The sequence below is a fragment of the Callithrix jacchus genome, chromosome 8 (genome assembly GCF_049354715.1).
Source record: "Callithrix jacchus isolate 240 chromosome 8, calJac240_pri, whole genome shotgun sequence".
NCBI lineage: Eukaryota > Metazoa > Chordata > Mammalia > Primates > Cebidae > Callithrix > Callithrix jacchus.
This window is the reverse complement of record NC_133509.1, coordinates 91,609,149-91,636,821: the sequence shown is the minus strand read 5'-3', so window position 1 is coordinate 91,636,821 and position 27,673 is coordinate 91,609,149. Positions and strand designations below refer to the sequence as shown.

The 27,673-nt window shown below is 37.1% G+C and overlaps 1 protein-coding gene and 1 long non-coding RNA gene across 7 annotated transcripts in view; one reads left to right on the top strand and one right to left on the bottom strand.

Moving 5' to 3' along the window:
• LOC118144953 (uncharacterized) overlaps nt 1-24,509 on the top strand; it is a 110,704-nt gene extending 86,195 nt beyond the window's left edge. Inside the window, exon 3 of the long non-coding RNA XR_004729922.3 lies at nt 22,701-24,509. This is a non-coding gene — a long non-coding RNA (uncharacterized LOC118144953). The remainder of the gene's footprint in view (nt 1-22,700) is intronic.
• The window catches only part of LOC100894837 (uncharacterized), a 140,377-nt gene continuing 130,865 nt past the window's right edge, over nt 18,162-27,673 (bottom strand). For 3 of the 6 annotated variants that reach the window (XR_008474409.2, XR_004729919.3, XM_078335996.1), the window contains 4 exons: nt 26,492-26,606; nt 25,747-25,891; nt 22,218-22,330; nt 18,162-18,861 (listed from right to left, as the gene is read on the bottom strand). Coding sequence is in view for 2 of the 6 variants with exons in the window: in XM_078335996.1 (XP_078192122.1) it covers nt 25,764-25,891; nt 26,492-26,606 (243 nt within the window). In the remaining 4 variants the exon portion in view is untranslated. Of the gene's footprint in view, nt 18,862-22,217; nt 22,331-25,746; nt 25,895-26,491; nt 26,607-27,673 lie in introns of all 6 variants that reach the window. The other 3 variants (XR_008474410.2, XR_004729921.3, XM_078335995.1) reach the window with 2 other exon arrangements.

Genomic DNA, 27,673 nt, shown 5'->3' with positions numbered 1-27,673 from the left:
CACACAGTGCGCAGGGGGGGTGCTAGAAACTCACACTAAAATAGCACTAGGCTCATGGTTAAAAAAAAAGTCCAGATGCTTATAATGCAAAACAACCATCATGCTAAACAGTGATTTGGCATATAAGAAGGTGCCTTAATGGAGGGTAATGTTCTAGTCCTTTCATGCTGCTGTAAGAAAATACCAGAAAATGGGTTGCTCATCAACAACAGAAATGTATGCCTCACAGTTTTGGAGGTGGGAAGTCCAACATCCAGGCACCTGCTGATTTGATGTCTGATGAGGGTCTGCTGTTTGGTTTGTAGACGGCTGTCTTCTTGCTGGGTCCCTACATGGCCGAAGGCATAAGGGAGTTCTCTGTGTCTCTTTTATAAGGGCACTAATCCCATTCATTAGTGCTCCCCTCTCATGGCCTAATCACCTCCCCACCTCCAAAAGCCATCCCCTGGAGATTAGGTTTCAACAAATGAATTTGGGGAGGACACAAACACTGAGTCCACAGTAGGAAACAAGGAGAAAAGGAACATCTTCCCTTCAAGGGATGAAACTGCTTGGCCTCGACGACTCAGTGGGGGCCTCTGTGGGAGCCAGCAGGTGAGGAAAGAGTGAGAGTGGAGGCCACCAAGGATCTGGAGGATACTGTCAATTACATATGTGGCAAGAAAACCCAAAGGAAGGGACAGAGGAAAGGAAGAAGGAAAGAAGAAAGAAGGAAGAAAGATAGATCTGGCCTCAATAAACGGAAAGAAATGCTGAAGACAAGGCCTTCATTCAAAAATGAATGGCCTGGTTCACCCTGGAGTGGTGAGCAAAGTCCAAGTGCAGATTAAAAGCAGAAATGGACATTGCCCTAATGTGGCATAAAGGCCTTGACAGGAAGGAAAGAAGAAAGAAGGAAGAAAGATAGATCTGGCCTCAATAAACGGAAAGAAATGCTGAAGACAAGGCCTTCATTCAAAAATGAATGGCCTGGTTCACCCTGGAGTGGTGAGCAAAGTCCAAGTGCAGATTAAAAGCAGAAATGGACATTGCCCTAATGTGGCATAAAGGCCTTGACCTGTAATACCAGATTGTCAACAAAAATCCTCGAGGTATATGTGTGTAAGAGAGGGTGAGAGAGAAGAAGGTTTCCCCACTTCAGCTATTCAGGTCCTGTCCCTTCTCATCACTCCCTAGAGGTAGTTGGGAAAGAAGGAACAAAAAGCACTTAAGTAAATACATCCCAATCCCCAAATTAATTTCACAAGAAAAAGTCTTATAAAGCCCAAGGAAATAAGAAGGAAAATGAAAAGAATCTACCCAGGAAATTTAGGGGCAGATCACAGGCCAGAATATAAAACATTCCTGGGTTATAAAGAGAAAAAAGTTGTGACCTATGCAATGATTATTATAAAGGCAGGCAGGCAGGCAGGCAGGCAGGTAGGAAAGAAAGGAAGGGAAGGAAGGATGGACTATTAAAGACATATAAAAGAGGTACATTGAAAAGAGAATGAGAATCAGGAGGAAATTTAATAAAGCAAATGGCTCACACTTTAATTAAAGAGAATGCAGTCTCTATGAAAGATAATATCAAACATAAAATGGCAAGAAAATAATGAAATCTCAAGGATTCCGGCAGAGGTAAAGGAGAAAATAATTTCATTGCAGAAATAATATATGATTTAGGCTGGGCATGATGGCTCACACCTGTAATTGCAACACTTTGGGAGGCCTAAACAGGAGGATTGCTTGAACCCAGAAGTTTGAGGTTAGCCTGGGCAAGATAGTGGGACCTGGTCTCTACGAAAAATCTTAAAACAGAAAAACCTGGTGTGGTGGTGCATGTCTGTAGTCCCAGCTACTCGGGAGGCTTAGGCGGGAGGCTCACTTGAGCCCAGGAGGTTGAGGCTGCAGTGAGCCATGATCCTGTCACTGCACTCCAACCTGAGTGACAGAATGAGACAGACCCTGTCTCAAAAATATATGTGATAATCATAATAAATGATTTAGAAACCAAGTAAAATTGCAGAAAACTGGGTTTGTGATTTTGTTGATAGATGAGAAAATCACACAGAATGAAGAGGAAAGGGGAAAAAAATGAACAAGAAGTTACAAAGAAGTTAGTGGATATGGAAGGAAGCCAACCTAGTGACAAAATATAGATAATTCCTCTTTCTAAAGTCAAGGAAAAAAATTTTCAGATATAGCAGAGAAAAGTTTCTGATATCACAGAAGAGCAGAATCTTCAGATTAAAATAATTAATCATCATTAATCCAAGGCATATTTCCTGCCAAAATTACTAAACTTCAAAGATAGAAAAAGAATTCTCCTAACACCCAGACAGATGAAACAAATCAAAGAAGGGAAATATCAGACTGGCTTCAGACCACTCCATAGCAACGGTTGAGGCCACAGGACAGAGGAGTGGTGACTGATGAATTTTGAGAGAAAAATCGTGCAGCCTAGAGAAGTTGTCCAATGTGTAAAGATAACAACAAAATTCTCAAGTGCATAAAGACTCAAGAGACATCCTACCTATAACTTCTTCCTAAAAAAATCATTCGATGATATAATCTATCCAATTAAAAAATAACTCAAAATAAACTTGGAGATGAAAAAGCTTTGTCCTAAGGACTCCTTATATGTCCTAAATAAATGTAAACATACTGAATGAAGTCTAAATAGTGCTGTTTATTACACCTAGGTAATTATCATATAAAGTAAATCTTTTAAATCTTCAAATAAAAACTAAATTATATATACACTTTTTTTTTAAGAATTTAAGACAGAGTGTTGCTCTGTCGCCCAGGTTGAAGTGCAGTGGCGTGATCTGTGCTCGCTCCAACCTGCGCTTCCCAGGTTCAAGCAATTCTCCTGCCTCAGCCTCCTGAGTAGCTAGGACTACAGATGTGCACCACCACGCTTGGCTAATTTTTGTTAATTTTAGTAGAGACGAGGTTTCACCATGTTGGCCAGGCTGGTCTCGAACTCCTGACCTCAAATGATTCACCCTCCTTAGCCTCCCAAAGTGCTGGGATTACAGATGTGAGCCACTGCACCCAGCACTAAATAATATTTTTAAAATAATAATGTATCCTATAGCTATTAACAAAAACAGAAGGCTAAAGAGAAAGAGAATCTAAAAAGATATAAAGGACTGGGTGCAGTGGTTCACACCTGTAATCGCCACACTTTGGGAAGCCAAAGCAGCAGGATCACTTGAAGCCAGGAGTTTGAGACCAGCATAAGGAACAAAGCGAGGCCCTATCTTAACAAAAAATTAAAAAATTAGCTGGGCTTGATGCATGTCCCTGTAGTCCCAGCTACTTGGAGTCTGAGGTGGGAAGATTGCCTGAGCTCAGGAGTGCCAGGCCACAGTGAACTGTTAACTCACCACTGCACTCCCACCTGGGAGACAGAGTGAGACCCTGCCTCTAAAAAAAAAAAGATGTAAACAGCAAATTTCCTCATCTTCAACAAGGGGATAAAAGAAATTTTAATTTTTAAAATTGATAATTGAGAAATATAGACATACGTATATTATTACAAGTTGTAAAACTTACTGCTAATAGAATAAAAAACAATGTCTACATTCAATAATATAATTCTGGCAGGGCCTGTTGGAGGAGGGCTGAAGGGGTGGAAACACTGATTACTTATAGTAGGAGATCTTTTATCCAGAATTCCCAGGACTGAACCTGTTCGGATTAATGACAGTATACATATGTAAATTCCAAAAGAGCTGGGTAATCAAAGAACAAATTTTAGTATATAAATGTAGTGTGTAATAAAGGAAATAGCTCAAGTTAAGAAGTGATCTTTAAAAATGTATCTATTTTAAATCTTTTTATTATAAATAATATAAATCTATCATGCCAAAGAACTGAATATCAAATTGCTTGTCATAATTTTGCATCAGTTTAAAACATCTGTGCTTACCTATAAAAGCTAGCATTGTGCACTGTAAACATTAGAAATGTGTCTTACTTAATTCCTTTGTGAAATGCACCCACATTTCCTTAAAAACGTAGGGAAAGAGATAAGAATATAATGCAAGCATATAAATATATAAAAGTTACATTCACCAGGAAATTCTGGTTGATCTTCATATAGTGGCAAAAATTACTCATTATCAGGATATGTTGTAACAACTTTTGCAAACCAGAAGAGAATAAATGAAATAACAAGCTCTCTTGGAAAGAGGTATCATCTTGCCCTTGCCAGTCATTTTTTCTTTTCAAATTTCTTTCTCAGAATGTACCTACAGAGCATTTTCTGCTTAGTAACAAATCACCATTTTTAAATAAAATTTATGAAATCTTTTACAACACAGAACAACTAGAAACTATTTCTCATTTATCACAGCCTTTCTATCTTGCCTACATTGTTTGGGTTGCACCACCGCAAGAGTGTGGACTGGTAAAATAGTTCTGATTTTTAAATGTTTAGATCTCTACTCTTAGAAAGACAGTAGGACAAAGAAGGCAGAAAGAAAGTATTAACCTCATAAAATATGTAATGCAAAGACTGACATAAGGTCAAACATTTGCTATAATAATAAATGTAGGCCGGGGGCGGTGGCTCAAGCCTGTAATCCCAACACTTTGGGAGGCCAAGGCGGGTGGATCACGAGATCAAGAGATCAAGACCATCCTGGTCAAAATGGTGAAACCCCGTCTCTACTAAAAATACAAAAAATTAGCTGGGCATGGTGGTGCGTGCCTGTAATCCCAGCTACGCAGGAGGCTGAGGCAGGAGAATTGCCTGAACCCAGGAGGCGGAGGTTGCGGTGAGCCTAGATCACGCCATTGAACTCCAGCCTGGGTAACAAAAGCGAAACTCCGGCTGAAAAATAAATAAATAAATAAATAAATAAATAAATGTAAATGATATGAACACCCAAATAAACTTAAAGAAAAGAAAGCAAACTCCAACTTTATGTAAATTATTAAACAATTCTTATCATCTTTGCTAATATCAAAATTTGAGTAAAATGGACCATTTCCTCAGACGATATAAACGTACAAAACTAGATTTTTTTTTTTTAACTGATAAAAAACCTATATAGCATCATAAACTGGTCAAGAAAGTACTACTCAAAGGCCAGAACAAAGTGGCTTTTCATGCACTGAAATAATGGAATCAATTAATTATATCAGCGTTTAAGGAAATAATTCTCACAAAAGCGGTACAGTAGTGATGCCAGAGGTTTGCCACAATAGCACAGAAAACAAACAAACAAAAACTACAAGCTAATCTGACTTATGAATAAGATACAAAATACCAAATGGGGGTAATTCCAGACTTCTGAGGAGTTTCATAATATAAATAATAATGTAAACTTTGTTAAGAGATTTTACCATATAAATAGATCAGAGAATTTGAACCACAGGATGATTTCAATATTTTCAAACAAAAATAAAAAATCTTAACTATTTAAAAGATCTTAATGTAGTGGTAATAGAATAAAATTTTTTAAGCTACAGTTTAAAAACGTATTTATCTGTGTATCACAAACTAACAGCCAGTACAGCACTTAGTGGTGAAAAACTAGAAGTAGTCTCATTAAAGTCAGGAACGAGACAAGAGTACTTGTTATCACAACAGTTACTTAATGATTGTTCTGGAGTGCTCACCAATGTAATTAGATGAGAGAATGAGATAAGAAGCATAAATATTTGGTAGGAAGAGGCAGAAGTGTCATTATTTGCAGATTATACAGATTATAGTTTTTAAAAACCCAAATGAATCAACTGAAAAACTATTAGAAATTTAAGTGAATTTAGTAGATTATCTGGTTAAAATATGAATACAGAGAACTGATAACTTTCTCATTTGCTTATAAGAACTGGTTACAAAGTTTAAACTTATGAAGTAGTTTCCCTTTTATTAAAAAAAAAAAAAAAAAAGAAATGTGTCTGCTTTGATTAAGGAAGTTATAAAACCTAATAGCAAGCACATCTTCCCCTTTAGGAGGCATGGTGGTTCATGCCTGTAATCTCAGTCACTTGAGAGGCTGCAGTGGGAGGACCGCTTGAGCCCAGCCCAGGAGTTTGAGACCAGTCTGGACAACATAGAGAGGTCCCATCTAAAAAACAAACAAAACATACAGAAAATACTGATAAATGTGGAAAGAAAGACTTAAAATGTCATTACAGACTGAACTATATAGGCCGGACACAGTGGCTCATGCCTATAATCCTAGCACTTTGGGAGGCTGAGTAGAATTAGCATGTGAGAATAACCAAAGCAGAGCTGAGAAATAAGAATATTAGAAAATTTTTTATAAGTATTGTCATTTATATATCTTTAACAAAAGATAAAATACAAAACAGACACAACAATGTCAGCCTATATGTGGAACCACCCTGTTTAGGTATGAATATGAAAATTTTTTGCATTATTAAAGTAAGAATTAAGTTTACTTGCACTGCTGTTTAATTTCATACCAATCTAAAGCTAGAAACCACGTCGAAAATTACTTTTATTTAAAATATGTATCTATGTTATAAATGTGTAATATATAAATTGAATCTAAATTGGTAATTTGAATTTATTTATTTGTTTGTTTATTTATTTATTTATTTTTGAGACAGAGTTTCGCTCTTGTTACCCAGGCTGGAGTGCAATGGTGCCATCTCGGCTCACCGCAACCTCCGCCTCCTGGGTTCAGGCAATTCTCCTGCCTCAGCCTCCTGAGTAGCTGGGATTACAGGCACGCACCACCATGCCCAGCTAATTTTTTTTGTATTTTTAATAGAGATGGGGTTTCACCATGTTGACCAGGATGGTCTCGATCTCTTGACCTTGTGATCCACCCGCCTCGGCCTCCCAAAGTGCTGGGATTATAGGTGTGAGCCACCGCACCAGGCCCTTGAATTAATTTTTTGTTAGGAATTAAAAGTGTGATCGTGGTCCAGCAATAGATTAAGTAACAGAGCAGAAAATCCTGAAATAAATCCAAATTTACAAGGAAACGCACCATATGAGAAGGATGAGCTCTCCCTGAATGGCAAGAAGTCGAATCATTTCGTAATTATATTGAGGCATTTGGCTCAGGCTAAATACATAGGGGTCATTGTGATAGTTTCTTTTTCCCCCCAAAAGCTCCTCCATCTATCTGCAAATCCTACTGACTCTGCCTTCAAAACACGCTTTGAATCTGATTGCTTCTTACCACCTGCACAGCAATCTGCTTCTTCATCTCTTGCTCGGATTTCTGCAACTTCCGAATCAATGTCCCGGCTTTTCTCTTCCAGCAATCTTCTGCACACTGCAGTCAGGTTGGTCTTTCAAAACTGTAAATCGACTCATGCCATTCCTCTTCTCAAGGCCTCCCAGTAGCATCCCATCACACTGAAGAAAGACGTCCCACCTCCTTACAAGTGGGTAGACCCTCCCAACGTGCATGGGCCTTGCCTAGCTCCTGACCTCATTACTTCCCTTTCACTCTGCTCTAGACACACCAGCCTTCTAGAAGCTCTCAGATCTTTGCAATTTCTTTTCTCTCTGCCAGGGTGCTTCTCCTAGATTGTCAGATGGCTCACCTTTCACATCCTTCATGTTTAAATGTCCACTCCACAGACACTATGCCTTGCCATCCTGTCTAACACACTACCTTCCTGTCACCCTCTGCTTCATCTTCGTTGCACGATCACTCCCCAGATTGTGCCTCAGATCCTTGTTCATCATCCCTCTCTCTCCCACTAGATTGTAAGCTCTATGAGGAGAGGGACCCCATCTGTTTTGTTCACTAGTATAACCCAGTGCATAGCACAGTGCCTTGGGACATGGTAGGTACTTAATTAATATATGTTGAACAAACGAATTGCAGTGGGTATAGAGAAAAGCGGGCACAGTCTGTAGTTATGGAGGAGGTGGAATTAATAGGACTTTGTGACTACCCATTACTTAGGACTTTGTGCCTACCTTCATTAATGGAGGAAGGAAGGGAGTATTAAAGAAGGGCCTGAGGATAATTCTAAGTTTCTGGTCCAGGTAACTAAAGAAATATTGCATCATTCTTATGTTGGGAAATTGAGGGCAAGGTTATTCAGACTCTTTGCACACTTATTAATTAGAGAAGTAGCTAATTCTTTACCAGCCTGATGAAGACTATGATGGGCGAACCACAGTTTTAGAAAAACTTTCTACACTTTCTGTGCAATTTTTCTGTAAACCTAAAACTGCTATGAAAGACAAAGTCTATTAAAATTTTTAAGAATAGGGCTATAACATTTACATCCCAGTGTTGCTAAAGAAATTAAATAAAATGGTACTCGTGCACATGCCTGGGACGTAGACATTGCTCTCTAGTTTTCTGTCAGTCAATGCCAGTGGCTTGGTTTCTCCCTTCCTTCTCTTCCCAAATCTCTTAATGGGGTTTATTTTCCTACTAGCGCTCACACCTAAAACTGTTCACATTCAGTATCTGATCATCGTGGTCAGTTTCCCCATAAATCCAGTTTGTTTTCAAATGCACATGTCTCAGTTGCTGTTTTTCCCCATTGCATCACTCCATTTTTTATTTTAATTTTAATTTTTAAAGACAAGGTCTCACTCTGTCACCAAGGCTGGAGTTCAGTGGCACAATCATAGCTTATTTACCCTCAAATTCCGGGGCTCAAGCAATCCTCCTACTTCAGCCTCCCAAGTAGTTAGGAATACAAGTGTGTACCAACATGCCTGCCTAATTTTTTAAAATGTTTAGTAAAGATGGGGGTCTCACTATGTTGCCCAGGCAGTCTTGAACTTCTGGCCTTGGTTGATGCTCCTGCCTCAGCCTCCCAAAGTGCCGAGATTACACATGAGCTACCATGCTGGGCCTCCTTTTCTTTAACCATGATCTTCTCAAGTTATGTGTCCTTGAGGCAGCTGGGTGAGGGAGGTAGGAAGTGCGTGCGGGTCAGATTGTCTGTGTTTATCTCCCAGTGCTGCCATCTTGTACGGTGAGACTGTGAATGAAGTGATGAATCTTTCTCTAACTCAGTTTCTTTATCTGTTCATTGGGAATGATAAAAAATAATGTTTCCTTCACATGTTTTGTTTTTTTTTTACAATTAAATGAGATGATAATGTAAAGCACTTAGAATGGGAACAAGCATGTAGTAAAAAATTTATATTTTCCTAAATAAGCATAAATGTTGAAGCTTTCTTCCTTATTTCTGCAGCTTCCTAATTGATGTCCTGGTTTTTCTCTTCCAAGAATCTTCTCCATACTTCTCCAGGTTGGTCTTTCAAAAACATAAATCAACCAATGTCATTTTCCTTCTCAAGGTCTCTTGATAGCATCCTGTCTGAAGAGAAACATCACACCTCCTTATAAGTGCACAGACCCTTGCCTCGCTCTGCCCACAGCTACACCTGTGCTGTTGGGAAAGAGATGTGTTCTTCCATCCACTTCCTGGATAAACATTGTAATATTTTTCAAGCAGACGGCAAAGATGTTGAATGTGAGTTTTTCTGCTGGCATCAGTCAGGTGCATGTTAGATTTGACCAATGGCTAGATCGGCCCTTAAGTGATTGCTATCACTTAACCAGGTCTGCATTTTCAGCGTTTCATTAAGTAATGCAACACCCTTCTACATTTTGAAAATGTCTTGTAGCTGTTGTCTCTTTTTCGGGAAGGAAATAAGAATCTTTCTGATGGAGAGCAGGATTGCTTTTCTCTGTCCCTCTCTCACCTCCATACCTTGTCCACGGCCCCCTGAGCTCCTTGGAGTCCGATAGAACTGCCATCCTCAAAAAGTGAGCTACCTGAGAAAATACATGCTCATTATACTTACATTCAGCACATCTAGATCAGTAGCTTCATCTGGGACTTAGACCCACAACGTTGGGGATGCAGACAGCCAGATATTTAGTCACATCAAAGCAATTTGCTAATTGCAGATGCCTCCTCTCTGTTTAATGTTTCATGTGTAAGATTAGGTGGTCGATTTAACTGGTTCATAGTGCCTGTTTTATCTCATTAGTTATCTCTAAAGGAAATCAAATCATATTAAATATAGACAGAGGACATTAATTATCTGGAAAACGTAATCGTATAACCTGTATATGAGTATGAGAGAAATGATTCAAGTCACTGTTAATTTCCTAGCATTTTAAGTATATGAGAAGTTGTAAATACACTCATGTTAATTTACAAGAGTATCCCACATATGAGTTATGCATCTGTCATGTTAATTATAATATTTTCACTCAAGATATAATTATCAATTAAATTATATACATATTTTATTTTAGCATAGATGAATAGATAATCATTTATAAGTTAAACCAGGAGTTCAGAAGCTCCAGGTTATTCTCATGATGTTTTCCTCATCTCTTTTATCTTTTGTACATTTCAACCATAATTCTAGCAAAACATGCAGATAGCTTTAGCACTGCTCCAACTATCTTTTGCCCTATGTTCCTGGCCCAAGCTGTATTTCCATGGACTCTATCTGACCTTTTATTAATACCTGGCATAAGTTATGCAATTGAAACATTTTTACCTGAAATCAAATCAGCATGGTCGTATTTGAGAGAAAAAATAGTCATAAAATTTCCAGAGAAAAAAGAATGCCACAAAACATGTCATATAAAAATCCCCTGTGATATTAGTATCCCCCTAAAGTGTTGAGCATAGTGAACCGGTTCTTGCCTAGGTGTAGCCTCTAATAAGGCCTAAAGCTTATGTTATTTATGCTACCACCCCACCAGTGTATAGATACCACGATAGCCAATAAGGACTCCTTAGGGGATGTTTATCATGTCACTGAGCTCTCAATTCAGAGCTTTACCAAGCACATCAGCCACTGAGGATTATCAAGGAAGGAATTCTTCATTTAAATGTTCCCCACTATTTTACATGATAGATTATAGCAATCTTTATATCATATTAATTTTGGAGTTTTTAAATCTCTAAAAATACATGAAGACTGTTCTCCCTCTCTGTGTCTCCACTCCTAGCACTAAAGCAGTGAGTTATTTGTACTAACTCTCAGAAAGTGATGTTCTAGCCCAAGGGCTTGCATGCAGATTCAAGGGAAATCACTCGTGTTTTCAGTCTTTATCTTAGCAATGGGCTCAAAACTATATGGACATTCATAATGCCCTGGTCCAATAGAACTGATATTTTCTACTTTGATTCATGTTCTTGCCACAAGGATTAAGATGCATTGGACAGATATTGATATTTTAAATCAGTTGCTTAATAAGAGAAATGAGTATAAGTATATTCTCAGTACTATTATCTTACAATAAATTTTTGCCATGCAACTAACATAGTTCACTTTTAGAGATCAGCGTACCTCAGAAACCACACTTTGATGAGGCCAGGTGCAGATCCCTCAATATATAAAGCAGTATAATGTATGATGCTCCAATCCACTTAATTACATAATATATTAAAGTAAGAGATTATAATAGCCACTGAACAGTTTGTTCATTCAGAAAGGATCTACTCCCCAGAGTACAAAGGTAATGGCTATACTATAAAGTTGTCATTTCAGTGGAGTTTTACTTTCCACCCAAGGGACAGGGCATTCATCATGAACATCCTCCATGCCAAGCAATCATAGCAGCACTGATTACCTTTGCTTGGGCCCCATATAATGCAACTATTCCAGTTGTGCCATACCTGGCAAAGCAGATTCTGTAGATCCTAACCGCTTGTTAAGAGTAAAATACTGTTTTAAATGCACGATAGCTACATAACTCTCCCAGCCATTTTCTGCACCACGATTTTTCTCATTTTGCTTCCTTTGTGTTCCATTCAAGATTTTCCGGCGCTGAGACAATCTTTTACATTTTTTTCCTTCTTCTGCCTGCATCAAAGTTAGGACTTTGTTAGGGATGCTTTGCTATCGGCATCTGTTACCTCTTTTTCTTAGGGGCTAAGGAGGAGGCTGCTGTGTGGCTGAAAAAGACTCTCATTCAGTTTGGAATTGCCTCCCTTTGCTTTCCTGTCACACTGTCAAGCTCAATCAGAACGCAGTGAAAGTGATACAGAGGCGAGGCTTTGCTGGCGAGACTTAGAACAAAGACAGCTCCATAGCCTAGTACAGATTTCACATCCAATTTAACTCTTTGGAAAAGGATTTCAGGAAATACATAGTCAAGAGTTGAAAAAATGGAGTTGGGTCTACTATAAAGGCTAAAAGTATTATCCTGGCTTAGATAAGCTACAAAGATAGGTTGATACTATTTTCTAGCATAAACCACATTAGCCGGCATTACACATTGAGCTTTCTTTACTCGTTAAGTTGCAAAGAGATTTGAGAGGAATTTAGCAGCTACATAAAATGACTCTTTCATGATTCTAGCTTTACCAGTCATTTTAGTTGTACAAGGTGCATGAATAGCAAGGACCTAAATCATGTTGTTTAACAAATCTGGTATTAGAGGGTTAGTCTCAGTTTACTTATTAAGAATTTAGTTGAGTAAAGGATTTTAGGACTCAGTTCTTTGTGTAGATGACAATGAACGGCCCAATACTTTTATTTTTTGGGGGAAAACATACGTCAGCTACACATGTTTTGAACTGTGCTGTTGGGTCCATAACTAACATATTGCATTGAATATATTTTTCTGTAGGAACTAACTGTAAAGAAGGAACTTCATTGAGAAGGACATAGGTCAATGGTGACTTTCTTCAGTGGCCTCTACCTTTACTTTCCTTCTGAAGCCTAGTTTCTACTTGTTCTCTGTCTCATCAGAGACTCAGTTTCATTTTCTGAATTTTTCAAATGGAGGTGATGACAAACTTGGTTGAATTCTGTGAGCTTTCAAATTTAGTCCATGATTCCATTTTGAAGAATCATGGCCTTCATTTTCCCTTGATGGATTTGAAGCATACTAAAAACAGATTCACACAACACATAGAATCTTGAACTTTCTATACGGCAGCAGTAATGTTAATGCAATAGTGAGGAGAACTCATGCAGTTTAAATTAGCTATTTTACAAGCAATTCTTTAAAACTGTTATGGTCATAGATAGTGTCAAAAATGCCAGTGTTTGGTACATAGGCCAGAGGAGATATTGTTTCATGTTTGTGTTATGTCATTGAAAATAGAAAACATTTAAGTAACTTTACATACACTTACATGTGTAATTTTATATACACTCAGTGTGAGAAAGATTGACAGAGTCTGAAGTTAGTTTACATGCACAGTTGCATTTAAGGGGAGTACATTTAAATTACTGGTACCATATCATCATATTAAAGAAGATAACTCTGGAAAATTTTTCATGAACAAGAGATGATGAGAAGCAGCATACGATAGACAACAACATTTCATCTCTGCATGCAATTATGGTACAAATTAGAAATGCTATTATGTTGGTGCTCCATAATTAAGTAAGCAATTAAAAACAAAAACAGTTCATTAACAAATTGTCATAGCTATGCCGACAAATGCCCAATGAGGTCACGGTCACAGCAATTGCACGAGATGATGACTAAGTCTTCCCAAGAGCAAAAAGACCCACCAACAGCAATGGTTCTATTTCTAATGCATGTGTTATATAAAGGGCAATTTGGGCTGGCAAAACTAAAATAAACATTGCAAGCAAATATAGAGAGGAGGCGAGTTCTTTGCGGTAAGTTATTTACACCATTTGTTAGAGTATGGTTGGAAACTAAAATGAAATTTTAGTTTTATTCAAAAAATGAAAATAAAATCTTTCTTGATGCTTAATATAGCTGTGGTAATTTTCTTATAAGCCTTTGGCCCGTTGGCTCAATTCAGTCTCTTTGCCTTTGAGAAGCTGATGCTCTATCTTAATGAAGATAGCAACTAGAAATTAGCAGTTACCAGTGGTGGCTGTAAGATCTAGCTATTTGCATGGATTTTTTTTTTAACAGCCATCGGTTCCTATGCATTTTCATTTTTTGAAAATGTTTCCCATTATTTCAGGAGAAACCATGTAGTGTCACATGAAGAAGTTATATCAATAATGAACAGGTTTGATAAATAAAATGCAGGGGAAAAAAAGTGAAATGGTTAATCCCTGTACTAATTATTTGTCCCATTTTCGTTAATACAAATTAAATGTTTCACTTGGTTAATGACAAGTTTGATCAAACAGTTCATAAACTGATGGATTGACTTTGAAATGAATTCAGGGGAAAAAAATGACATGATGTGGAGCTGGCAAGGGGCCGCCTCTAGTGGGAACAGATGCCCAACAAATTTGGCGAGTAGTTTTGTTCTCTTCTATCTGTTGCAGTTCACAATCCTAATGAATGTTATGTTTAAATAACATGAATAAAGATAAAGTGAAAATGAATTCAACTCCAGTTTGAGCAGCAGAATAAAAATGAGCAAACTGTATTATCTTCTGCCACCTAATCTGGGTTGAATTTCCTCTGTATCTTTTTTGTTTGTTGAAGAATCCTTTTCTTGAGTCTCCTTGGCCATTGACAAGGTCTTTTGAGATGAATATGAAAAGATAGATTTAAAGGTTAAGGCCAGGGTCAGATGGTTGCAGATGTTTTGTGAGAGATTGTTCGGTTCAGTTTGTGGTACTTCTCCTGACTAAGGTATTTCAAACAGACAGACTCATGGCCAGCAACTGTCAATGAATGTTGTTTGTCTCACAATTGATCCATGCAAACACAAACACAGAGTAGAAAGAGTGTTTGTTTTTTCTTAGGCAGATATTTTCCCCCCAGCCCAAAGACTTTGTCTAAAACCAGAGTAGACGCTATTTTTATTTCTAGAAAGTAGGATATTTTAGGTTTGGCTCTTCAGATGATCTGCTGAGACCATTTTTCAGAGGACAAATAATGGCACCATGTAACAGAAGTTGATTAGACTGTAAAGGATTGCAACATTTTTGGAGACAAAGTGAAAGGAAGTAGAGCTTGGATATTGAAAAAAAAAGGTAAATGAACTAGTTTCTCATCTCCTGACTTCAAATTCTAATTAACAGAAAATGTGAAAACAAAGGGACAAAGTTCATGAAAGTCATGCTGATTGCCATTGGGATCTTTCATTATTTGATAGATTTAGATCGAGTCGTTATGGGAGGTTAGAATACATAGAAGTGTATGTATGTATAAAATTTGTATGTATATACACACAATATATATGTATGTGTGAATCTGTTAAGATGTGTGTATATACATTATATATACACATATATATTTGTGTATGCAGTATGCACACATATATACACATACACATATGCATCTATGTATATAATATGTGTGTACACACACGTGCTTACACACAGATCCTCTTAACAGTAAGATAGCATTAGATGAAAGGTATTTCCTCCAGGAATGTCTTAAGGGTTTTCACTTTAAGGATATTTATTTACTATGTCCATAGATTTATAAACATGATTAAGACATTTCCATGGGACATTTCCCATCCCTTCCCTTGAGTGTTTTAACATTTAAGTTGTGAACATTGAGAGCCTATAGTTAATTGACTAAGGTCAATGGGGTGGTGGTTCCTTTCCACTACATGCAATTCAGAACCCACAAGATAGGGATGTTTTCTTTCTTAGCTCTTGTAAAGATGATTTTAATTAACATATATTTTGGAACATTCTATGTAAAAATATCTAGAATGTTGAAAAATACAAAGGACTAGGAATTTTGTAGTCAATAAGCCGAGAGAAAGGTTTTATAGCTTTTACTTTCCTAACATCTATTCACGGCCAGTCATTCTTCACATTTATATTCTTCTGAATTTTATGCTGCATAATGCTACTGGGAAGACTGTGTTTATTATTCTGACATGATTCTTTGTGAAATAGGTGCTTGATAAGGATTATTTTTAAAAGACCAAAAGCCCCTCAAGCGATTACTCTCTCAAACTTCTTGTAAAGGGGGACAGATAGTGATCCTCGTCATCACTGAAGGCAAGTCGAGAATGTTCCAGTGTCTTAAATGCTTGCATGTTACACAATGTCATCAAAATTTTTTTTTGCTAAGATGAAAAATTAGATTCTTGTTTCTACCTGAGGCCTGTTGCCGGTTGTTCTTTAGAACATTTAGTCACATTTCAAATAGCACAGTAAATTTTCTGGTCATTCCTATGTATTTGGATCACTAAAGAATGTAGAAGCTTATAAAAATTACAAACAAAATTATTTTTTTATGCTGCTTCTTGTTAAAAATGAAAGTGTTTGAAAATACAGATGGAAATTTAATTTTCAAACCTTCTTAATGGTATGGATACACACATAAAACATATGAAACATTTCCTATTAAAGGGATTCAAGGATGCGTATTTCACTATTTCAGATTATACAATAAAATTATTATCTTTTTACACAATACTCTTCATTTCCCCACCTCATCAAATTAAGTTGTTTCATTATAGGAAACCAAGTTTTTAAGATTGGGATTTTGGTAGAGAGGTTGTTAGCTCCACAACTTTTGCACACAAGTGAAATGTTATTTGAAATATGTGTTTCACTTTTTTTGACTATTCTGAAAGTGAAAAAACAAAAAAGGAACCCAAAAGAAAATCTCACAATGAAAACCGTATAGCAATTATGGTTCTTGCAAGTGCTAGTTTAAAAAGCTTTATGTAAAGCTTCCAGATTTTTTTGTGATAAACAGAAATCAATATAATTTATTCATATCACAGTTTTCTAAAAAATGTTTACTAGTTCTTTTCTAATTCATACCCTCCCATCACTTTGTTTTTATATATGTTCCTTTCAAAAGATCTGCCAAACATAAATAGCAGCAATTACAGAGCAGGGTTATTTCTGAAGAAAAAATGATCATCAGTTGTATTTTCATCAGCTGTCCTATTAGACTCCATCATTAAGGAAAGCATTCAGGACGTCTAGTGGGTGAAGAGAGCAGAAGTGTGTTTTCATTTTGATATGATAGCTGCATTCAAGTTATTCTCCTCTTAACAATAGATTTTACCTAGCTTTATCTTCATAGGAAGCTGCTTTCATTTGAAAAGCAGAAGTGAATAGAAGTGTCATGACATGGGATTAACAGTACAACCGGTTAGTAAATCAAATGTTTGAGGTGAAGAAAGTGGAATGTGACATGCATCAGCAGGATGGACGGGCAGGATTTTATGGGACAAGTGAAAAGAAAAATTGTAATCATTGGTCAATGCTCCTGATATCTATACCATTTTGAAAACACGTGGACAGTTTAACCAATCAGTCACTGTGATGAATCTGAGTGCATTAAGATGTTCCCAGAAATGTTCGTTCATATAAAAGTAATAAACATAGAAAAAACTAGTCCAAATGCTGTTTCCAGATAATAAAAAAAAAGAAGAAGGAAAATTTCACCCTAAGACTGAGAATATAGCCAGTGTGGTTCACTTTTGAGACGGCGGTAAGTCTGCAAGAAACCTCATGGTGGGTTTACCTCATGACACTCTCATTATAGTCACTGACAAGCTTTTAAAAAGAACCTTCTCAAATACTGCCAATTACATAGATTTAATATAGTACTCATAATTAAGATTTTAGTGTTTCAAGAGTGTTTGCCCAGTGTTTTAAGCAGATATAAGCAAGTTATTTGGAGCACTTAAAAATGCATGTTTCAGCCAGGCGTGGTGGCTTATGCCTGTAATCCCAGCACTTTGGGAAGCTGAGGTGGGTGGATCACGAGGTCAGGAGATTGAGACCATCCTGACTAACATGGTGAAACCCCATCTCTACTAAAAATACAAAAAATCAGCTGGGTTTGGTGGCGTCCACCTGTAGTCCCAGCTACTCAGGAGGCTGACGCAGGAGAATTGCTTGAACCCGGGAGGCAGAAGTTGCAGTGAGCCAAGATCATGCCACTGCACTCCAGCCTGAGTGACAGAGCAAGACTCTGTCTCAAAAAAAAAGAAGAAGCATGTTTGAGCACAATCATGGATTTCTTCTCTTCTTCTGGTAAGTAGCTTCACAAATATGTAAAAACTTAAGTTAAAATTCGTAATGCTTAAAGATTTATCTGAGTAGCTTGGGTGAGTAGCTAAAAGGTTAATTTAAAGGCTTAGTAAAGAATACTTCCCATTGTCATCAGTGTCTTCACGTGAAAATATGTTTAAATTCCACATAGTCTGGCATTCACTCCATAACTCCATATTTTCTGGTCTCCATTTTTTCACAACACAAGTTTCCTCTAAGAATAGAGTTAAAACTTTTACATGCCTAATATTTACTTAAAACTTTGTCTAAAAAAAAAGAATTCACACAAAAAAAGCCCATTAAATATTCACACTTTAATATATGTTCCTTAGAAACAAATGTACAGTTAGATAACACATAAAGAATTATGAATGACTAATTATATTTTGCATATTTACAGCAAAGACAATTAGCAAATACCTTTTATATGCAAAATAAATGAAAAAGTAATTAAGATGCACTAACCAGAGCAGTAATATCAAGTCTGTTGTCTTGTGATTCATTCCTAACAAACATAATAATTATGCATTCATTGTCATATAATTAAAACAGCTCTGTCCTTTAGAAAAATGGTTATTTACTGTATAATAACCTGAAGAGTGGCAGAAGTTCCTCATAATGGTGAGCAGGATAATTAAATATTTCTTCTTAGGAAGTGCTCACCCAGTTTAGTTTATTACCATAAACTTCTAACAGCAAGCAGCTGTTCCTCAGGAATGCCAAGTGTTTTCTCTCTGGTCTGGGAAAGTTATTTTCCATTTTGTTCATTGGCTCTCATTTTGTTCCTTGCTGTTGGATTGGGCAAGGGTGCTCTTGAGGCACCCTTCACCTTCCTGAGGCTGGTCCTCCTAGAGGCCATCCCTGGCTGCAGAGGGCTGTGGGAAACAGCTTCAAGACCCAGTTCTGTGGCTAGATCTGCTTTCCGTGATAAAAATGTATTACGTTTGCCTCTCTGCTGAAATATATTCTCTTTTTGAAGACCTTCTAGGACTTCTTCATCACTAAGACATAAATGTGCAAATAAATAAATGAATTTCAGTAACATCCAGTGTTTATCATGTTAAGTAAGCAACCTGCATTTTAGAAATATAGCAATAAATTCCAAAATGATCAACACATTTGATATTTCAGCTACTTAGAGTGATGTAACTGTCCTCTGCATTCCCCACAAATAGACCATAGAAGTCATTTTGTTTCCCCAAAACTGAGAACGTGTCAACATTTGTGCCCAGCAGTTGTATCATCACCTCTTGCTCACACCTAATATAAACACAGCACCTACAGAAGTACATGATTTAGTGCAACCAGAAATTACTCAAGCAGGAGATAGACATTATTTTGTGTGTTATCTAATATTGATACTATTGTCATCATGTATATATACTCAACAAAATTAGCTTATTTTTATAATAAAATCATGTGTCCAATGTACTGGAGAGTGCAAAGGTAACTGAGAAGATAAGTATTTGTTTCTGAGTTACTACTTGCTTTAAAAATATAATGGCAACTTTAAAAATTATTATACGTAATACCTTAGATATTAGGGAAGGATATATTTTAAGTAGAAAAAAGTATTGAATTATTAATTAAAATATTTCTTATTAAATGTATTTTATGTGAAATAATGCAATATCTAAATTTTAAGACTTTTTTATTTTATATATTCCATAATTTATAGTAACATTAAATGTAATCCTCAACCTCAGAGAGTAAGAAAATAAATGATTTGGGTTAGGGTTTATCATTTGACTTTATTAAATATTGACAACTAATTATTTCAGCAATTACTGAGCTACCATTCCTTTCTTTATTAAGTTCAGTAAACAAGTAATAGACAGTAAGCACAACATTGTCTTTTGTATAATTTTTTTCAAGAAGAATCTTTATTTTGTTCCTTTTTTGATGTGTAATTTAAATAAAGAGTCATGGCCTTATTTGAAACAGTTTACTCAGAATCATTTAGATATTTCCTAAGTATTCTTCACTCTAAGCTCCTTTTGGCATTTGATAAAATGAAAATGGACCAAGGAGAACCTAGAGAGAAAATACATATTCCTTATTCCTGTGTTACATTTGGGAGAATTTAAATAGACCTCAGAGTTCTGAAAAGAAATAATTGCCCTGAAGTAAAACTGGTTAGGATGTTATTAGAGACCCTCTATGCTAGCAACAGAATTTGGGGAAATAGAACAAAAATAGAACTTGAATTCATAGCAGGACATTCAGATAGCAAATTTGTTAGTAAAGGGTAGAAGAGACAAACAGCCCCATCTTAGACTCTGATGCAAAAATGGTGTAGGGTTACCCATTATTAGCACACCAGCATACCAGGAAACATAAGAGAAAATATTTTAGATTCTATCTTAAAACTTTAAGAAATCCTAGGAATCTCAAATTAATTCTAAGTAGTCATGATGGGAAAAAATTATATCTTTACTTCTCCTCACATGTTCATGGTTTAGGATTGTTTTCATTTTTTTGTTACTCGGGCAGCAGAGGTGGCAAGGAACACCACAGTTTTGTTTTTCTTTTTCCCAGCTCTTAGTTCTTATTAAAGGTTTTCATGTAACCATATATACATATGTATTTTACCTAATTTAAATTCCTACTAAGTATGTCAGTAATCTTCCATTTCGCAACTTTAAAGAATAGGGCTATTCACCATTATCCAGGAATATCAGTTTATATATCTGCTATGACAGACAGTAAAGATGATCAAACATTACACTAACTCTTAATAATGAGCTTGTTTCTCTCTTCAAGGAACAAAGCTCATAAGGGTGGGAGATGAGAAGGGCCAAAAGGTGAATGTATGCACCTGTGTGTGTGCCTCTTGTCGTCTTTCCTTCCCAGAGTACGTACTTCCCAGCAAAATGGGAGGTAGGAAGACTAAGCGTCAACTTTCAGGTGATCCGCTTTGACCACATCATGAAACCTATAAAATTTACAATTCATTTTGTAGTTGCCGACTCTACCCTTCAATCTGGAGTCTAGTCATCCACCTTGCATTAATTGTTCTATGTAGGCATATCACGTGCACCCAGCCAGACTACTGAATGGAAGATCCTGAGAGGCAGAGGCAGCGCCTCTTTCCTGGTGTAAGAATTCCACACAGTATATGAGATGTGGCAGTTGCTTGATAGATGCTGTTGAATGAAGACTTCCATCACACGTTCAACAGACACACACCAAAGGGTCTTTGCCCCTTATGAAAATAGCGTCAAAGAAGAAATATACTTCCATCTTTGTGTTATTTATCTCCTACCCTCCTCTGCTTCCCTCTCCTATATACATTTTCAGTTTCCATGTATCTTACTAAAATACATATAACTTCAGCTATATCTTTTGTTATGTTATGATGCATATGCAGTAGAGCCTCCATCAATAGTCATGAAATGACTAATGGTAATGGCAGGTCATTGAGTGAATGAATGATATAAATATGAGTGGAATGTGCATGTGGAGGGCAGAAATACATCTGCCAGCAGATGTAAATGTCAGTTACTCTGTCTCAGCCCTGGCTTATGTGAAACTTAGTTTGGTCATCAATGTCATGGCACTTTGAATGCTTACATACTAAGCCCGTGAATCCTCCCTACGTGTGTATTTTTTAAAATAAATGCTCCGTATTTAGGGATGGAAGATAAGGGGAAGATTGAAAAACTAACTGTTCTGCTGCTTCAGGTGCATCCCTTCCATTTGAAACTCCCTTTGGCTCTTGGGCCAGACGGTGTTGATTGTCAATGTAGAGGGTTCTCTGTTCTCCCAAAGGGCTGAGGTAAAGCTATATGTACTACATACTTTGAATCACCATCAACCCCCTGTATGCAGTCCAAACAATTATACTGCAGAAAAGAGGCCAGTTTACTACAAAGAGGCCAAGCTAAATGGAAGTATTTCAAAATGTTAGTCTTATTACAGAAATTTATTTATAGAGACTTTTCTTCCTTCTTTCCCAGGAACTTTACTGAAATGTAACATAAATATACTCATGACTCTAATATTTACCTATAAGTCTAATAAGCTAGGGAAGTAAAAGACTTTTATAAGGCTGGTATTCAAAAGCAGATCAAAAAGAAAGATCCTAGGTAAAGGTAATGAAAATCATCTCAAAGTACATTATTATCCATTTCCCAGTAAGACTTAGTAAGATAGATGTTGTTCTAGAACTCAGAAACATGAGCATTTTTATTGCTTACAGCCTTCATTTCTGACTACTAGTTTTCACTGGATTAATGGATCTCCTGAGGAATGAATATGAGCAAATGTACAGTAAAAGAAATTCCATTTATAAACCCCAAATTATGCCACATGATAGAAAATCGGCCTTAGAGTCAAGCTGGCCTAGAATGCTTACGTGTAAGACAGATGAGTCTTAGAGATTACATATAAAATCTTCACTGTCTTCTTTGTCCAGTCAGTCAACAAGCATCTTCTGAAGCCGCCCAACCTCGGTGTCTTAAGACTTTCCTGAAAGTTTGATTAATTTGAAAAACAACAGTCAAGTAAACTCCAGAAACGTTACTATTCGAGTACAAACAAAAACTGTCAAACTAGAATGCTGATATGAGATCGAGTTAATATACTGAAATTAAATACAGACCTTTTCATTTTTAAAAAAATTTTACATGTGTGTTTGTTTTTGGTGGATGAAATCACTCTCAGACACAATTGGTGAATAACCCAGGGGGAATGTAAGTGAGTTTCCCATTACGATTGTGGATGCTATGGGCCCGTCAAGATTTAATAAGGGGCTCCATGTTGCGTTGTCTCAAACTCCTTAAATGCCTAGGTTCTGAGATTGACTCCTTCCTGTTCCTCATTTGTGTCCCACATCCAGGGGACATGGCAGAAAGAACCTGAATTCATCATGAGAAAGGAACCCATCATGAGGAAGCAACCTTTGAAAGCAGCCACCAGGCAAGGGGCATCTGAGGTGGGCACTGCAAGCATGTTCAAGAAAACACCTCTTCTGCCAGCAAGAAGCGCCCCTGCCCAGTGGAGGATGAATCAAATTCCACCATCTTTAATCTGGCTACACCATATTTGGATAATAATCCTGAAATTCACATTGATGCTGAAGAAGTCGCTTCTTCAAAACTTTAAGGCAACAATTAAGTATTCCATTGTCATGGCTCAATTAAATGGTTTGGCCTGAGAAAATTGGGGATTGTAAAGTGAGGATGGAATGTGCTTTGATCCTTTTTCCAGGGTTATTGTTTCATTAATAAATGAACATGTCATTTGTCTCACCAGAGGGAGCTCATGCCCTCCAGGCTTTTTTCCCTTTTTTGTTCAGGTTTTATAAAGATGAATTTCCAGTGCTCTGAAATACCATGGATTAGTAGTTAAGCCTGACAGCACTTCGGGGAGTAGCGAGCTTAAAGTGCCTCACACAGGTCTCCAAAGCACTTGTTTACTAATAGAGGAAATCAGCAACCGTCTGCAGCTGCTGATATCGCATTACCATTTGGAAAGACAGTAGCTGAGATAACAAATCACACAGTTTTAATAATTACTCCTGCATTCCCGTTTTTTGTTTCCTGCATAACTGTAAAGGCTGGATTTCTTCCAAATAAACAGATAAAAACAGTATGGAACTTTTATCTTTTAATGATAATGACAACACATCATGTTTCACTAAAAGTTTCCTGCTGAATTTTTTCTGATTTCTAGAGTTTCAATAAAATGTAATTATACTTTATAATTCCATTCTTTTAATCTTCACTTCAAAAACTATTCACAGTGAGCAAGTTTGCCAGGCACCAAGAGTAGGGGCCAAACTGCTTGGACTTACCCATGTTGACTATCTCCTGCTTTCTGTCTTGGAGTAAACCTGTCATTGAAATTGCATCCTGTACATTGAGCTGCTTTGCATTCAAATTAATAGCTAGTTTAATTTGAATGTAAAATAGCTACATTTATGCCATCATTAAAAAAAAAGAAGTAAGGCATTTGGCAATGAATGGATGTTTAAGATATGATACATTTGCAACATATTTTTAATCCCAAATTGAACTTTTATTAGGATGGGGACATTTTAATATCAATAGTTAAGTCATAAAAGAAGCCCTTTTAAAAATCTGCATAGTAAATATGTGCTTTGGGGGTCAAAACTACTCCATTGTACAGATACAGTACAGGGTTTAGTTCGTATGGTTGGTACTGGGTATTTTCCGGCAAATCTGTGCATTGTTACATTTCTATAGTCCAAGATAGCAATTGATTTTTAAAACACATGCTGCAACTTTATTTGCTCTGTAATTACATGGACTTTATTTGGAGGTCAGCGAAGGAACAACTAAATAGGAAAATGAAGTCTTCCTCCCTTGTGCAATGAAACCATAAAAGTTGGCAGACAGAAAGGAATGCTAAACTTTTTCCCAGAGCTCTGAGTTTGGTTTCCACTGGTCCATGTTCCATTGGGTGATTAGAGAAAGCTTTTTTAAAGCCTTACTTCAGAATGATCTTAATTGGTGCAAGGTTGAGCCCTTTCTAGGAGGGGAGGGAAAAGGTTGAATAGCCTTTTCAAGTCACATGAAAGTTTCTAGGATGAATGTACGATAATTAGATTAATAAGTAGCTTAATTTATCACAGCTGAGGATTTCAACAGCCACACATTAGAGGAAGAAAAAAAGATTAGTGTGATTCCAGTTTGTAAAAAAAAAAAAAAAAAAATTGTACTGAAACTTGATTAACCTTAAACACAAAGTGCCTTTCTTTCTGTCTAAATGTCTAACCGGGGGGAGGGGTATGGAGTGGGCAAGTCAGGGAGAGGACCTGAAATCGTCAAAAAAAAGTCCTATTTTATTCCTTTTTGTCTCCCAGTTAATGAGCAGTATCAGGATGCCTTGAACCAACTTTTCTTTTTCCATTTCTTATCCTTAAAATGATGGACTGACCAGAAGCCTGCAGAATCTTAAATTATGTTGCCCGCCCACATCATAGAGATCTGTCTTTTCTGATGTACAATTTATCATAAGCGGGGTCACTCGTCTCCGTTGAGAAAAAGAAAGGGAGTGCAATTGGGAGGACACCATAAGTTTGGTTAGTCTGCAGCAGGAACATTGAGGATGAGCTTGTTGGATGACATCTCCAGTTATCTCAAGGCTGAAAAGTCTGAATTTAGACCCATGCCTTCAAAACTCATAAGTTGCCCAAATAAGGGCAGCAGTGACTTGAGATGAACAGTATTCATTGATAAAACATGCAAAACCAAGGTGGTTATTATAACAGCAAGAATAATTGATTTCAACAAGGTTTAAAAAGTCAGATGAGAACTGACACTCAAAAAAAAAAAAAAAAAAAAAAGACATCAATTCAAATTATCCTCCATTGGGATTCTTTTTTTCCATCTTCTTCATAAGGGCACAAAAAGGAGAATCTGCTGGACCATCTGATGATCTGATCATCAGGGTGGGCTAATGTCAGATTTGATTAACTAACCTTAAACTTCCTGACTTCTGTCTGGCTAAAAAAAAAACTGCAGTGTGGCGTGGAACAAAGCTGCTGGCATCAGTGTCGTTTTGCTATGGAAGAGCCTGGAGCGTGAATCTCTGGTACCTGTCAACACTTAACAGTCATCGTGGTTGGGAGGCCGGCTAATGCGAACCCAGCGGTGGAGCAGGGTTTTGGGCACTGCCCATGTGCCTTCATGGAAAAGGTGTGTGGCTGGATGTCGGTAGGCAGCTATGACACCCTCCAAGGGAAGGTGTCATAGGGAAAAATCCAAAGCTGAAACACCAGACAACTTCAGGGACACCAACATTTGCACAACAAAAATTGTATGTTTCTCTTCAGTCTCCGAAGCTTACATAGAAGCATCCTGAAAGAGGTTTGGGTGTGGTCTGTGCACACAGTCCCACCTACAACATTGGGAAGTTACCTGTGGCCCAGCCAGAGCTACCAAGGCAAGGCCAAGGGCACTTGTACACCAGCCTGTTTGATAAGTTCAGTAACTTGAAGCAGCACCAGAGGTGAATCTGTTTCCACTGCTAGAAAATCTTCTCTCAGAGCATAAGTCTTCTCTTCTGCTGGGATAAAAGGGATGCTTTCAATTTTTTAAAAGAATCACATAATGAAAAATAACATATTGTAGAGAAAACATACTGTAGTTTAAAATGTTGCAATTTTCAAACATTAGTGTAATTACAGACCCTGAATAAAGTTGGAAAGCTAAGGCACACTGCAGCCAGCAGCCCAAACCTGTAAGTATGCTTATAATCTAAAATGGATATCTCATTACTGGTTAACATTATTTATTTAGGGGGAGATATGACCTCTAATTTGCCTTTAAATGATTAATTTGGTGTTTAAATAAGTGCCTTTTACTTAATAATGTTTTCTTCAACCAATTCACTTATGTCAATAAACTCTTTGTTTAACCTTCTTAAAGGAAACATTTTCTCTGCTCCAAGGCAATTAATGAGCTATCAAATAAATAGGTACAGGAAAATGAACTAAAATTAAGGACTGCCCAAGACAGCCAAAATGCTTTCATCTGTGGAGTGGGTACTGTGGGTTCCTGTTAACCATGACACAGGAAGAACATCAGTCCATTCCTGACCCTCCCCTGAGTCTCCTTTCTGTCTTTAGTTCACAGAGAAGGCAACTCTCACTATAGGACCTACCGAAAAGGTAACAGCCCATCCGCAATTCGAGGCACTTCTCTCTTGGCTGCTGGTTCTTTAAGTTTGGTAAAAACAATGAGAAATCTTCAAGTTGGGAATGGGTTGCCACTTTTTCCTGGGAAATTAACGGGAAATAAAAATATATGCAATACTAATATGAAATATTAATATCAATAATATCAATGTTAATATCAAAGTGTCCAAAAGCATCTTCTGCAGTCTTAGGGCATAAAACTGGATCATGTATAACTCAGTTGCTTATTTTGCAGGTAACTTGTTTTCAGATATCGTTTTTCCTGATAATTATATATGAAATTGGATGAATTTGGCTTTTTTGTTTAATTAATAGAACCAAAAGCTGACAAATGTTGTTTAGCTCTCTGTAGTATGTATAAACTTTTTTTTTTTTTTACGGAAATGGGGTCTCACTACGTTGCCCAGACTAGACTCAAACTCCTGGGCTCAAGTGATCCTCTTACTTCAGCCTCCAGGATAGCTGGGATTACAGGTATGTGCCACTGTGCCTGGCTAAAAAGAATTTTTTAAAAAAATTTGACTAGTAATAACCATCAACATTATTTTTAAATTTGGAATTTTTTTCTAATAAAAGTAAATGAACCACCAAATTTGCTCATTCTGGGAAGAGGAGTGTACTGAGTGTGGCAGAGGGTGCCAGCCAGCCCCTCATAATCAACACCCCCCTTTTTTTATAGTCATAGACTTTTGACCTAGGGCACTCAGCCAACCAAAACATAGACGACACTTCCAAGCCTCCTTAACTGCTGACTGTAGTCATAAGACTAAGCTCTGGCCAAGGTGGACTGAGCGAAAGCGTGTGCTCAACCAACTGGCTGTATCCTTAAAAGGCAAGTCATCTTTTCCTCCTCTTCCTCTCACATCACAATAGAAAGAACCTTTGACAGCGTCTGGAACAGAGCTGCCATCCCAGCTCAAACTTTCATGAGAGAGAGAAATAAGCTTCCGTCTAAAGCTAAACCTTTATCCTAACTAATACACTGACATAAAAGCCGTAACATCAATTAAACTTTGTGCTTCAAGTGCCACACTTAGCTAGTTAATATGTCTCTCTCTCTCTCTTTATCTATGAATATTAGTAGTTTCTGCTTTTTAGACTACTCTTCCTAAAATGCAGCTCTGATTGAGAATTATTCAAAACCTTTT